Source organism: Rhinatrema bivittatum, chromosome 1 (assembly GCF_901001135.1).
Source record: "Rhinatrema bivittatum chromosome 1, aRhiBiv1.1, whole genome shotgun sequence".
Lineage (NCBI taxonomy): Eukaryota > Metazoa > Chordata > Amphibia > Gymnophiona > Rhinatrematidae > Rhinatrema > Rhinatrema bivittatum.
In genome coordinates this window covers 725,394,685-725,410,069 of record NC_042615.1, presented here as the reverse complement: position 1 = coordinate 725,410,069, position 15,385 = coordinate 725,394,685, and the positions used below count along the sequence as shown (strand labels likewise).

Here is a 15,385-nt window from a genome sequence, read left to right as displayed (position 1 = left end):
GCTCCAGACCTGGCCTGAAGATCATGTTGCCCATTAAACGTAAAAATGATGATACATTAAATGATGCTCTCTACCATTTGAGCACAAATTTCCATGCCATAATCATTAGCTAAAGCAGTGAATGAAATTTAACATAGCTGGGCAACATCTGATTTCTTAAGTGCATCAGACTAAAGAGTGAATAGGGGAGCATAACCTCTTCAATTAAGTAAGGTGTATAACATATAGCCCTGTACTATAGAAGAATAGATACATGATAGATTAGAGAGAGAGAGAGACTGAGTGACAGAAAAAAAAAAGAGAGTGCTGTGGTAGCCTGCCAAAATATTTCTTGAGAAGGGACCTCAGAAGTCTCAGAAGCCTACAACTATAAATGTTCAAAAGCCTTACATATCTCCACTCAGCTGTACAGTTTGCTAATTTTATAAATAGAATAGGCAGACAGAAATTTCCCCAGACCTGATTTCTAAAAATGTTTTTGCTCTGGACGTAAAGTAAGAGAAAACCTTTCTAGATTAGGCCTGAATCGCCATCCAGAAAGCTATCAATCAGGCCATTGCCGTGCAAGCACCTAATAGAAGCATATTCACTTTGCACATGTTTCGATTACAAATTGTTCTCTGACCAAGAGCAAGTTACAGGACTTGCCTTAATGGTTCCAAAGGAGGAGGATTTAACAGGCTGAAATCAAACGGAAATGTCATGTCATTATGTGCCAGAAGAGAGATCCTCTAGTAATGTTTCAACTTGTTAAAATCCTGTTTGCTGCAGACACAACAAAAAAACAGGAAATATTTACCAAATGCACAGGTGTGAGGAAATACTTTAGGAACCCCGGGATGACCTACACAGCTCAAGTAAAACAGATCAGAGAATATGAAGAGCAACCGCAGGTGTTTACAGCTACTCTTTGCATAAAATGTGCACTTTGGGATTAATATATAAATGGAGGCTTTTCAGCAACAAATCAAAGTGGTGTTTTGTACCATAATTGTGCTGGCACTGACTTAAATTATTAGTGTTAATGCATTTATGGTTTTCCTGTTACTAATGGGAAAAAAATAATTAAAGCAGTATTTTCAATCTGCGCTACACTTTGGGCCTGATAAATCAAGCATTTTCTCCCGTCCATTGTTCATTTATTAAAGTTTTGTACCACTTTGACTGATGCAAAAACAGCACTAGTTTTGCACAGTGGCTACCTCACTGAAAATAGTGGCATGCTTTCATTGATAAATCTGGATCCATTTTTGCAGGTCTGCAACACTGACACAAAATATGAATAAATAAGCTAGTCTGAGTCTATGGGAAAATCTTGGAAAAAACAAATCTTTAGAGTGAGATTTACTCAGGTTCTATTTTCCCATCTTGTGTCACTGGAGAAAATAACTTAGAGGTGAATTTTCAAAAGATCATCACATAAACGCACATAATGTGCGTGCATATTATTTTAAAACCCACAATGTATGAGCGTAAATTGGGGATCAGGAGTACATTTGCATGTGTAAAAATCCAGAGGATAATGTGCCAAACATCTCAACACAACAATACATGAAATTTCATAATTTATAACTGGGCACTTATTATATTCCTCACAGTTAGGAGACTTTTACGAGATCTCTCTCCCTGTCACTATTCAGTGACAAGGCATGCAGCAGAATTCTCCGTTCAGAAGCAGCAGTGTGAACACTTTTGCCAGGGCTCCTGGAATGAGAGTGGGATCACTGACTCATTTCACCTAGGTCATCATTTTAAGTCCCTACTGACCTGAGCTGAATGTAAACTGGTAACTCAGAGGTGAAAGGCTCTCTAATATTGTGATAATTCCATTGAGCCTTCCAGTACCTTCTTCTGCTCATACCTCTGACTGTGTATGTAAAAGTGCCCCTCAAAACCTACCCCACTGCCCAGACCTCAATCTGAATTAATAGTGTTCCTTCTTACAGTGGTATAAATAGTAAAGTCACATATTGTTCCCTAAAAAGGTGCACTCTCTCTCTTTTTCTTTCTCCCTTTCTTCCTCACCTGAATTAGCCTAACCACACCCCCTTTTTTATCACGGGTGTTATTTCCGCTATATTTACAGCATTTTGATGAATCTAGGGCTTAGCTGGTTATAATTAAAGCTCGGCTAAGTTAGCTGGATAAGTTAACTCCTTCCTGAAATGCCTCTGGAGCACCTCTTTTCTATCTGGCTCAATTTTAGCGTTAATGACTTATCCAGTTAAAATATAGCCTGATAAGGAGATGAATATGCCAAACTTGCAATTTAAACAGACAACAGCAAATTGGCTACAAGATCTAGTTGGCATGTTTTGATAATTACTGTAATTTCACTGGATTTTGCAGTTGAAGTGGTGGTTCAAGAAAGTAGATCATTTTTTAAAAATTCCATTATCTAAAAATAAATTCCCTTAGTAGCAGATTCTACCTCTTACCTTCTGTTGCATTCCTCTTCCTTTGTATCAGGCACCTAAATCTAGTTAAAGACATCTACCCAGAAAAGGATGACAACATAAACTGACTTGGCTAAGGAGTATTATCCTTCTAGTGGTCAATCTTCTATGGCTGGCAGCAAGTATTTATTCTTAGCAATTGTAGGCTAAAATAGCTGGGTGGACTAGATGAGCCAATTGGTCTTTATCTACCATCATCTACTATCTTACTATGCTACTATCTGGCAGAATAGACTGTTGCCATAGGCACTATCGCTGGAAGAAAATATGGAACAGCAGAAATATTTTTGCTGCAAGCTGAAGAGTTACAACTAATATAGATGAATCAAAGAGCTACTGCATCCTCAATTTTCTCTTATACATCAGTATATCATGATAAAGGAAAAGGATAGCTTCATCCAGTATGTTATAGCAGTATTCTATTTCCCAACCTTTTAAAGCCCAAGGCATACCTACATTAATAGAAACGTGTGACACACCAATCTTTACAGAGCAGGCAGCGCAGACATGGAGAGGACTCATATGGCAAAAGAAGATCTTAAGAAACACTGACAGACCCCCCAGTCTCTCTTCCAGATCTTAAAACAAAGGAAGAGAGGGAGCAGAGACACCCATGAACCCATCACAAAGAACCAGCTCACTTTATAGGCTAGTGCAGGAAAAGGGAATGGTTAGTGTGATGTTCGCTGCTGGATCAGTCAGTTACCTTGGCTGCTGCATGTTACTTACTGCCAGAGTTGCTCCACCACTGCTACTCACAAAACTTCATTCTCAGTGCATGCTTTTCCTGTCTTATTCAGTTTGGAGATAAGATAGAGGCTGGATGGACTGAAAGGAGGAGGCTCAAGAGGGGAACGTGGAGGAGATACTGTGTACAGTGCGTGTGCTCCACTTCTGCTCTCCAATCCTCTAGCATTGTTTGATAACCAGTTGTAAAGTGAATGTAAAGTTTGTAATTTTATAGTAATTTAATAGTATGTCAAACATTATGTATGTTTTACGATGTAAACCGCTAAGATGGATAGGTAACTACCCCTAGTGCGGTATATAAAAACTTTAAAATAAATAAATAAAGTGTAACATGGCTTTCCTCCATGCCCTGAATGCTGCTTATTAATTCCTGCATTCTGGGGCTCATGCTATATATAACTAGGAGGAAGAGGCATGCATGATTACACATGTTCAAAGAATGGAGGTCATGCATGTTCAAGAGCTAACATTGGTGACTCTTGTTGCATGCTGCTGAGAGCGGAGTATCAGGCATTGGTGACTTTTCTGTAGCCCACCTGATCAGGTTTGATGGCACACTGGTTGGAAAACACTGCATTACAGGGCCCATCAGCATTATCAATTCATCTTTGCAAAGAGGTTTACTTTGGGAATAGGTTATGATTTTGAACAGACTGAGGGTTTTTATCAAAATGCCTTTTAAAGGCGCAATATGAAATTAAAATTATAAGAACATCTTTTTATATATATACATCGCTCTTTTTTTTTTTCTATTCCACAAATGCAAACCTCTGTTGTGAGCTGTACTGTATGGGACTGAAACTTTTTGTGCCAGCCCTCTGTTCTGTGTTAACAGTTTGCAGATTTAGCTGCTATGTCACCTCTGGTTTTTCATCAGAATTTTCAGGCGATTAATGGATCATTTTGTTGTTATTTTTTTATTGAACAATAATAAATGGGTTCTAAATCAAACCATTTATTTGATTTACATTCAAGGAGTCAGTCTTTCTTAACCCAAGTACAAATAAAACCAAGTAAAACTTCTGTAAATACTGCATTTCAGTGATTCTTAAATATCTTTAAAAGCTTAATAAAAACATGTATATGATTTGCAAATGCTCCAAAATACTCTTTATATTACTATACATTTAAGAAATCTACAATATATATATACATATATAAATCAGTCATCAATACATATCAAAACAAGCATCTGCAAGTGTTCCATCATTGAAAATGTACAGGATATTTGACCGACTAAACAGTCCTCTCTCTGGAGCTGCAAAGATCCCACAGCCAGCCTTCAGAATCTTAGATTTTTCATATGCAATACACGGATAACGTGCTTTTAAAACATTTGCTCTTATTTTAGTGGCCAATGCTTTGAGAATTCTGTTCATTTGAAAGTTCCACAACCATAAATCAGGATCAACGAGGATGTAACCACTTCATTCCCGGTGAGCGAATGGTTTTCCCATTCAAATATTCCTCCTTAAGGTCACTGCCATCTCCAGATGCCATGTCGCTCTCTGAAAGTTTAAAAATGACATAATAATAATAATAATAACTGATTAAAATTAAAATAATTTTGGTGTGAATCAAGATAAAATATTTGCTAGCTTGTAAATTAAATATATATTTTTTAAAACTGTATATTATCAAGGCTTGGAAACTTTCTAATTTCAAAGATGCAACAGCAGATGTGTTTTTAGAAAGAATCATGCTTTTCTGTGGCTAAGGTATGCCTGAGTTTTTGGATGTGATAGAAAGGTTTCTAATACAAATGCAAAATCATTTTGCATGTTAGCAAGATTCAGCACAAATAGAATATCAAATGAGAGTTTTACAAAATATCAACAGCAAAAATAAATACTAGCAAAGTTTTTAGGGTTGACATCTTCCTATACAGAAATAAAAGTCTAAGGAAGAAATCATGAGTTGAATAAACTTTTAACTTCATGATTATTCTCTAATGCAGAAATAATAATTCAAGCCAAAGGAAGCAACCAATTCAATTCAGGTAGCAATATTTTTTTTTTACCACCCAGCAATAGGAATCTAGAGAGCAGTGCCAGGAAAATTCCACAGATGGTATTTGAGTTTACGTCATCACATACTCCAGGCATTAATCTGGTTGAAACAATAGGATTTAAAGTACTACAAAACTTTAGGTCTTAGAGAGATTTCGGTAATCTCCACCTCCTTTGCAGTTGCACATCTGTGCCTGACTTTTGCATTGTGACTGCACTGAACTGTAGCCTTCCTATTCAAGGTCTCATGCTTGTAATGAACTTTACAAAGCAAGAGCTGCAACCCTAAATCCAGGACTTCATCTACAAGCCAGGGTTAACACTTGTGCTGGGAATAAAGATCTATGTACTAAAGTGTGCATAATCCATCAAAGGCTGCTTTGTGTGCTCCAATTGCTAACAGTGGGGTAGATTTTTTAAAAAAGCGTGTTCGCGTACTTTTGTTTGCGCACCAGGCGCAAACAAAAGTACGCTGGATTTTATAAGATACGCGCGTATCTTCTAAAATCCTGGATCGGCGCGCGCAAGGCTGCTGATTTTGGGCAGCTGGCGCGCGCCGAGCCGCGCAGCCTGTTACCGTTCCCTCCGAGGCCACTCCGAAATTGGAGCGGCCTCGGAGGGAACTCTCTTTCGCCTGTCCGGGTAATTGTAAAGTCTGTGGGAACCTTTTTTTTGACAGAGGACTTTGCACTCATTTTCAAAGTGAAAGCACGCCCGCCTACACACCCAGAGGCCCCACACACATAGGGCCAGATTTTAGTACCTACGCGCTGGTTGCACGCCAGGTTGCGTGCACAAATATACCCCCGATTTTATAACATGCGTGCGGAGCTCCGAAATCGGAGCGGCTCGGAGGGAACTTTCCTTCCGCCCCCCCCCCACCTTCCCCTCCCTTCCCCTCCCTTCCCCTTCCTAACCTGCCCCCCAGCCCTACCTAAAACCCCCCTGACCTTTATTTTTCAAGTTGTGCCTGCCTCTGGGCAGGCGTAGGTTGCGCACGCTGGCCAAATGCCTGCGCGCGATCCCCTGGCCTAGAGGCCCTACGGAGGCCTCTGGCTCCGCCCCCACCCCGCTCCGGACTGCCCATGCCCTGTCCTTTTTTCAAGCCCCGGGACATACGTGCGTCCCAGGCTTGCGCGCGTTGCCGGACCTATGCAAAATAGGGTCGGCGCGGGTAACCCCCCTGCCCGCATAAAATCCAGCTGGATTTACAAGCGTAGGGCTTTTAAAATCTGCCCCATACTGTTACCCCCACACAGGGAGGGCTATTTTCAAAAAGCCCATTTTCTCAGGGAAAGCAGTTTCACTCGAGGAATTGATTATTAAAATTACCCTCCCTATGTGCCAAATTTTGATATTTGCTCTGCAAATACCTATTTTTTGTGATTAGTTCTATGCTCGCCAAATTTTATTTACATTCATAGATGAATGACTGTGATGTAAAATGATGCAAAGTAGCGCATTAGCTATGAACACAGGTACACTATGGGGTAGATTTTTTAAAAAAGCGCGTTCGCGTACTTTTGTTTGCGCACCAGGCGCAAACAAAAGTACGCTGGATTTTATAAGATACGCGCGTAGCCGCGCGTATCTTATAAAATCCTGGATTGGCGTGCGCAAGGCTGCCGATTTTCGGCAGCCGGCGCGCGCCGAGCCGTGCAGCCTGTCTCCGTTCCCTCTGAGGCCGCTCCGAAATCGGAGCGGCCTCGGAGGGAACTCTCTTTCGCCCTCCCCTCACCTTCCCCTCCCTTCCTCTACCTAACTCACCCCCCTGGCCCTATCTAAACCCACCCCCCTTACCTTTGTCCGTAGATTTACGCCTGCGAGAAGCAGACGTAAATCTACGCGCGCCAGCGGACTGCTGGCGCGCCATGCTCCAACCCGGGGGCTGGTCCGAAGGCCTGGACCACACCCCCGGGCCGGCGCCACGCCCCCGGTCCCGCCCCTGAAATGCCGCACCCCGCCCCCGAAACGCCGCGTCATCGGGTCCTGGCCCCCGACACGCACCCGACACGCCCCCTTCCGAAAACCCCGAGACCTACGCGCGTCCCGGGGTTCTGCGCACGCCGGCGGCCTATGGAAAATAGGCCGCCGGCGCGCAAGGCCCTGCTCGCGTAAATCCGGGCGGATTTACGCGAGCAGGGCTTTGAAAATCCGCCCGTAAGCTCTTTGCAAATGCAATTTCTAAAAAAAAAAAAAATTTAACAACACTTTAATGAGGTATAGTTAAAGTGATTGCAAAATTGTCTGCAGAAAAACTACACATACTATTTTGCTGCAAGGTTTATTTGAGTATAAGCCACAGTAACAAAACAGTGATTGGTAAAACAGAAATAGAAATTGTTATCCACCAATTTAAACAAATACAGCAATCGAAATCCAAGCAATATAATATAAAACGTTGCCAACTTTTCTTTATATTTTTCCATCATTCGCTAAGTTCACTGAATAAGTGATGGACCTTCATAACACCCCACGATTACTGTACTTTTTCACCATTTAATCATCGGTCCTTTTTAAACTTTTTTTTAGAAATTTCTCTTTTTATCTTTTTACTTTCAATTTTTTGTTATTTTCCTTTCTAACTTTTTATTTAACTTTTTCGCCTTGCGTCTTCTTTCATTTAACAGGAAGTATTGGATCCTTAAATTCTTTTCAATTTGGGGAACTTATTGAGAATATTGCTAAAACTGTCAGAACTGAAAATAGTGCCTGCAATTCTGTGCGCTTTAGTGCATCGGCCTCCCAGTGACAAAATAGCATGCCAAGAAAGCAGGATGCATAACAGCATTTATATGAAACAAATAAAAAACTTGCCTAGCTTTTTTTTTTTTTACTGCAAACTGACCACTGCTGAAAAATGGGGGAAAATGTCTTCCATTTGAAAGCCTTTTCAATTTTCAAAATCTGTCCCAAGTGCTATCCACTTGGGATAATTTTGTAGGCTTCCTTTCATTTTAGAAATAGTGCCAGCATCAGACTCATTTCAATGAGCTCATTTTAATTAGTTTTCTAAAGCCTTGTGTATGTTTTATTTGCACCTCGCTTGTAAATAGCTGGGGTGCACATTTTTGCACTAAGTGCAATACTGTTTCACACTGTGCCTAGCTCCCATCTTGGAATGGATTTGTAACCTGCAAATGAACAAGCTGAATACATTAATTATGGTAACCAAGTGCGGTTTATCGCAATGAACTATTCAAGAATTTAAGAACATGATAAGCAATCAATAAAATCAGTGGTTTGTCTCTTGAAATTCCTGGAAGTTCATTTATTTAAGATAACAAAATTCTGATTTTCTCCCCTTTTTAGAAATTGATTTATTATAGCTTTTCTCCCCTGTTGTGTTTATGGGAGAGGTCATTATACTAATGCTATACTAATCATATTTAAAAAGAAAATGCCCAGTTTTGCCTGCCTGTTGTTGGGTTTGCAGATTATGAAAATGTTTACCAGTATCTAAACGTTTCGGTAGAAAAGACGATTTCTAGAATAGTTTAGGAAAACTGATCCATGAATATCTATTTTTTTAATGTGATAATCTCTGTCTAGTGAGAAAGAGCATTGAAGTTTTTCACCAATTATACTCCAGTCTATAAAAAACCTCCCAAATTAGTATATGCCCAGGGAAATAAGTTACTAATAAAAATGTTTTTGGTCGCTTATAATATGAAAAACATGTGATAGTTAATATTTTCTCATTAGCAAAATTAACAAACTTTAAAGTAAAGTGTACTTCATTAAAATGGCAGTAAATATCTTCTGGTATTTTTGCGGGGGACACAAACAGCATCTGAAAAAAATCCTAGAACCTTTCCAGTGTATCTCAGACACACAGCAGTCACCCAACACAGCCTCCTAAAATTAAGCCTTACCTGAATGTGATATTAACTTTTGTTTTGTGGGAGGTTTTGGTGCATTGAGTTGAAAAAATGGAAATTTCAAACATTTCCCATTGACTCTGTCACATATGCCAGATGGACAGCTGCATGTGTTCCTGCATTCCATTCCATAAGTACCATAAGGACACTCTGAAAGAACAAGATATGGAAGGAAGGGTGAGTACAGGGTTGAGAAATTGGGTTAAAACACATGGGGGAATGGTGCATGAGTGGGAAGAGCCATGCATGCTCATCTACCCAGAATGGTAGAGGATCAAAGAAGGAAGACAGCAAAACTGACGTCGATAAGGAGCAACATCCTGCAGGCAGTCAGCCTTCTGTGGCTGACAGCTGGGATATATCTTAACTTGAGCAATGGAGACAAGAACAACTAGACAGGCTAGGTGGACCAATTGATTTGTATCTGTTGTCATCTACAAAGCTGCTATGCTAACCAGTTTTAGGGCTGGTTAGGTGGCGCTATTGGGTGCGCTACTGGCAGCGATAACAGGTCTTACCTTATCTCCGCCAGCAAAGTTACCACCGTGTCCGCCCCGACGCCGCCCCGACTCCTCCTCTTCCGGTCCTGACTCCGCCCTGACTCCGCCCCATCAAGGTATCGCACGCGAAAATGACCACCTTAATTTGCTAATCCATTTGAACCCTGCCTGAAGTTTAGCTGATAAACTCTGTTATCTAAATACCTTTTGCTAAAGAATTTAGGTCCGTACTTCTTGAAATGCCCATTTTATTCTGAATAGGTACCTTTTTGTACATAAAAAGAAACAGCAAGATCAATATTCAACTGTAGTCTGTCTAGGTAAGCTATCTGGAAAAATGTACCTTGGTAATGTACACTGAATAGTCAGTGGCACAGCCTTGCTGCTGAATATATCTGGTCAAACCCAAAGTTATCCAGCTAAGTTTACTGACTCGCACCACAACTAAAGTAATCCTTACATCTTACCCAGATGACTCTGAATACCGGAGTTATCTGAGTAAGTTATCCAGCTAAGTACCTGATTCACTAAAGGTTTTTTCCCATAGACACAAAATAGGAGAAAAGCCTTAATGAATCTGTCCCTAAGTTTGTCCCATCCCAAAACACCCCCAGAATGTCCCCAGGTTATCTGGATAAATTGGACCTGGTCAGCGCAGAGGGATTTCAAAATCCAGTGCTATATCCTGTCTGCCACATTTTCCATTTCAGAAATATCTTTTTAAACACTGGAGAGTGAGCCCTGTCTTCCTTCCTGTCTCCTGCCTGTTCACTCCTGTGATTTGAAGACCCCTGACCAAGGGCAGCACAGAATCCCAGTAGTGTGGTGTGCACTTGTTTATTTAGGTCATGATATTCCTCCTTTAATTGCAGTGCCCCCATCATGAAAAAAAAAACTGCTGCATAAAAAAATAAAATGTTCGCATTGCCTCTGTGCAGTGCCTTTGTGATTGTTAGGTCATATTTGTTCATATTGGTGAAGATCCCTGCTTTCATACACTCAGTCACTGCAGAATGAAACCAGAATGCAAAGCCCAGAGTGTGTTCTTTTTGGAGCCGATGTAATCAGATACCAGGAAATTTTTCCAATAATGTCGGCTGAAATTCTGAACGTATGGACTATGGCATCCTGAGCATTAGATTCTGTCCCTTCAGGGAGTAAAAGAGGGATTTTAATCAGAACACTGTGCATTTATGAGCTGGAAGTCAGAGAGCAATCTCTATGGAGGTAATTTTCAAAGGAGTTACGTGCTTAAAAGTAGCATATATTGTTGCAATTTCCAAAAACTATTTACCCATGCAAAGTCCATTTAAGCGCATAAAACCTTTTGACAATATAGCGTTAGGGAGTGAAATTTAAAGGAGTTATGCACATAAAAGTAGCAATTTTCAAAAGCCCATTTATGCCTGTAAAGTTCATTTACATGCGTAAAACCCAGTTTTATGCAAGTAAATCATTTTGAAAATTACCACCATTGTGTTACACCAAGGATACACTTTAAGCCAATAACTAAACAGATGAGCTAGAGGTCTTATTTAATAAAGGTTTGGGGTTTTTTTTCTGTGGCAGTGTAGGATTCTTGCTATAGTTTTTGTGATTTGAGCTTCAGTCCCTAAGTCAGCACCCCTGACATTTTGAGTTACATTATACTGTTCAAGCAATTCCCCACAAAGACTTCTACATTACCCTGCATACCTGTTTCCCCAATGATATTTAGGGAGATTTTAAGATAACGCAATTATGGAAGTATATGAAAGATGTACAAATGTACACCAGCTAGAATTGAAGCCTTGGCGAGTGGAGTTACAACTCACAAATTCCAACCTTTAGAGACAGTATAGGTCAAATTAAAGTCATTCTGGATTCATGGGACTGTCAGTAAAAACTTAATAATAGCATCAAAGTATTCACTTTTGTATGGGACAGAGATACAAACTGATGTGTATTTGTTGAAAACCCAATATACATTTACAATCATCATTAAAACTCAACCAAAATCTCCTGCAAAAGTGATTTTAAAACCGATGGCAACATGTACTCATCCAGCAAAGAAAAGAGAATTCCAGCCTGATTTAAAGCAGAGATTGGTAGAAGTACCACCAACAACGGATGGGTTTTGAAACGCCACCCATAGTCTCAGTATTAACAGTCAAGCCATGTGTCTTTATCAAAGATCACAACATGAAGAAACCTGCGAAAATGGCAAGAAATTTCACAACCTGCTGCTTCACAGCAGGGAATTTAATATTATTGTTCTCAAACTTTCAACAGACTGTATTGTCTTTGCAATCCAGGATTGTGATCTAAGAAACAGCATCTTACCAATAATGCTCAGATAATGGAGGGTGGAGAGGAGTTCAGACTGCGATCCCAAATCGGCATTTATGTACCCAGATCTACTTTAATTCACAGTGGTGGTAACAGCTAAGTCAGAGGAGATACCAAAATTGTTCAATAGTGATATCTTAGTCCTCAGAAAAGAATTTAAGATCAGAATGAGAAAAGGCAGATCTTGATAATTTTGTTAATTCTTACTAACAGCTAAATCCTCTTGGCCATTTTTCTTTTTCTAGTACTGCTTCTTTAAAGATTTGGAACCCCACCTGACACTGTGTAGTTTTCCTCACAAGCGATCAGAGTGCTTGCTGGCATAGAATGTTCCAGGCTAGAATAAATAACTATTTAAAGTGATTGCTCAATATAATCATAATTGTGTTAATCACTTCCTCTCCAATTCCCTTCTGGAATATCTTGTACTATGCTTGATAAAACCCAAAATATTAAGAATAAACTCCATACAAACCAAACACAGTAGATTTATATTTTGTTATGACCAGTGAAAGCTGCATGGGTAGATTTTGGCAAGCAACTCGGGCATCTCAAAACTCTGAACCCTAGTTTCTTAGCTGCAGATACTCTCCTTAAGCAGAACAAAGGTCATACAGCTCCAAAATATTCCCTTTAAACATGGGTTTCTTTGGTCCAGCTTCTAAACAGGTGTTTCTTGTGAGAAAATAAACTCAGCAGGGGATTTACTACAACACAGAAACATAAATCTGCGTTCCAGCTATTTGTTTAACAATTAAAAAGTGTCTGTTATACTCCAAAAAAAAAGGTGTCTTTTCTAATATTAGCCTGCAGATTACATTAAAGTGGGTTTTTTTTCTATTCTGTCCCTGCAGCAAAGTGCCTTTCAAAAGAAGTGTGCATAGATGACATGGAGAGGCAACATGCCCCCTTCTATGACCGTTTCCAGAATTGTTGGAGGTTAAATAAATCTGTGGCACTTATTAAAGTCACCAACAAAGCTTTTTCAGAGGTTTATTGAGCAGTTTACCTGAAGCTAACAGCCTGCTTCTGCTTCTGGTGCAGATTTGTACCAGTGCTTCAAGTATTGGGATAAAAAAAGTATATGCTTAGATTATAAAGTTGTGTTACGACTGCACAGCTGATGGAGGAATAAAACAAATGGAATCATTAACTGATGTGAAATTAGCTGTTTGTTAAATGGAAAAATGAAATAAAAATGCAAAGATAAAAAATGATGTAAGTTCAGAACTTAATAGGCTGCAAGACAACCTGTGAGCTGATTAACTGGGAATGAAAAGGGAGTACAAACATATTACACAGTTATATTTTGATCTGAGATTATGATATATGGAGTTAAATCTTGGGCAATAAACATTTTAAACATTGATGAGACATCTAACCCATTGAAAGCTTTGAGTATATTCAAATCCTAGTCAGTGGGCACGAGATTCCTAATGATCAGACTCAAGACCCTTATCTGTTACAAACTTCTGTTCAAGTAATTGCTTTTGTTCTAAGTTTCCATGTCATTCACTCCTATGTGAACAGTTTCCCTGAATATTTTGAGCTTTTGCAAGTGTTCTTGTGACAAGGTACTTATTTGCTGCTGCTAAGCTCCTCTTCTTGCTTTAATCTAAACAGAAAGCTGGTTTCACCCATCTATTCTTTTTGGATATCAAGATTTCAGATTCTTGATCCTTTGCACTTGTTAGAGCTCTTCATCCTGTTTATAGATCAATCTCCTATGCTAATATCCCATGCTTTGTACAAAAAACGATAGAAATCCTTCTTAAATACTCATTGATTTCTCATTCCTTTATTTTTTTTCATTTTCAGGGTTTTCTTGTGCAATAAATGTTAGGATGATGTTATCCTTTGACTTTAAAGAATGCCCTTACGACGTTCTTTTGCTTTAAAGAGCAGGAGTAAAAAGTTAAGAACAGGATGAGAGGGCAGTGGGGATCTCAAGGTGCTGCCCATAGTGCATGCACAAGAAATGCTAGTTACCTTTGCAGATGCCAAATTCATCACCAAAGTCATCCTCCTCAGTGTAAAAATGGCACCTCAGCCCTGGGCCACATTTGACGCCATCCATGCCTGAGACGGTGCGGTAGCAAGTCTCACCCGCACCTGCCGCACACACTCGGCAGCAGCCGCAGTCATCCAGCACCGTTCGCGTACAGAGCAGGCTACTTTTACATTCGTTACTGTCACACTGCCCAGGGCAGTCCACGGCGTACGGTGCACTCCTGGCGGCCCCAAGGCGCACAGAAACCAGAAGGATGGCCAGGAACAGGGGGCTCTTCATGTTTCACGGGGGGATGAGCCTGGCTCCAAACAGAGTGCTCAGCTCTCAGACTTCTGGACAGGCAGGCGAAAGGAATCCCAAGTGGTAGCTGAGCATCAGCCTGCAGGTCTATGAGCTTTATACACTGGGTTACCCACATGCCTTACCGTCATCAGCTTCCTAAATCCGGCAGTGTTGTCCTCTTGCCAGCCTCCCTTCTTTCAGCTCACGAGATCCAGGATGAAGGTTGGGTTAGCACTCTGCTGTCATCCAGGAATTGAAAAGCCTTCACTGATGTAATCTGTTATGTTTAGTATGATTTGTTTTGCACCAGGACTGAAAAACGCTCTCACATCCGTCTCGAAAGCTCAAGGACATCTGCAAGAGGGAAAAAAAAAAGTCTTTTCCATACCATCCTTTAGGAGGAGATTGCTCGGGTATTGGGCTTGCTACTTATAGAGTTACTTTGATTCCAAACAGAAATCCTGCAAGTGGGATAAAACCTGTAGGGCAAAAAGAGTGAAAAAGAGGAATCACATTGTTTGGGCTTTTTTGTTGCTGTTGTTCACAGGGAAGGCAACTTCATGACTGCGTGCATGGTGGTAAAGTCTACAGATACCTTTTTCGCGCATGAGTTGACTTTAAAAATGTGTGCATAATTGGCTTGGAATGTGCACAAACTTGCCCACAGAAAGTTACGCCTGCTCTATCAAGGGCGAAATTTGTGTAAATGAACACATACTGCAAACATATGCATGTTAGGTTCCAACTCTGCCCCCAGAATGCCTATCCCTGGAATATGTGCCTACTTTTCTGCACTGAGCTCCAGGCTATTTTATAACAGCTGTATTCTATGGAGGTTATTTTCAAAAATCCTGTGCAGCCACATATATGCAGATTATAAAATACACTTATGACTACCCTCAACATCTGCACATATGCTTAGTTACGTGCGAACATCTGCAGCACATGCAAAGCACAGACTTTTCCTATCTATTTTATAAACATACATGCATATATTTTACATGTGGAAAAATTGCTTTCTCGGGTAAACCCTGATTAATATATGGAAGTCAATATATTGTAAAACATGCACACATAAATGAAATCACCTCCACCAGTTCACCCAGCCCTTCTCCAGGTCATCAAGATCCTCCTAGTGCTTCACTTGAATGCTCCCCAGTTCACCCCG

At 40.2% G+C, this 15,385-nt stretch overlaps 1 protein-coding gene across 1 annotated transcript; it reads right to left on the bottom strand.

Moving 5' to 3' along the window:
* Positions 1-4,148: 4,148 nt before the first annotated feature.
* ESM1 (endothelial cell specific molecule 1) lies at positions 4,149-14,319 on the bottom strand. The gene is made up of 3 exons (XM_029586406.1): positions 13,914-14,319; positions 9,091-9,246; positions 4,149-4,714 (listed from the first exon to the last, which is right to left on the bottom strand). The coding sequence occupies exons 1-3, from the start codon at positions 14,212-14,214 to the stop codon at positions 4,614-4,616; spliced, it is 558 nt and encodes a 185-aa protein (XP_029442266.1). The 5' UTR covers positions 14,215-14,319; the 3' UTR covers positions 4,149-4,613.
* Between the last annotated feature and the right edge of the window lie 1,066 nt (positions 14,320-15,385).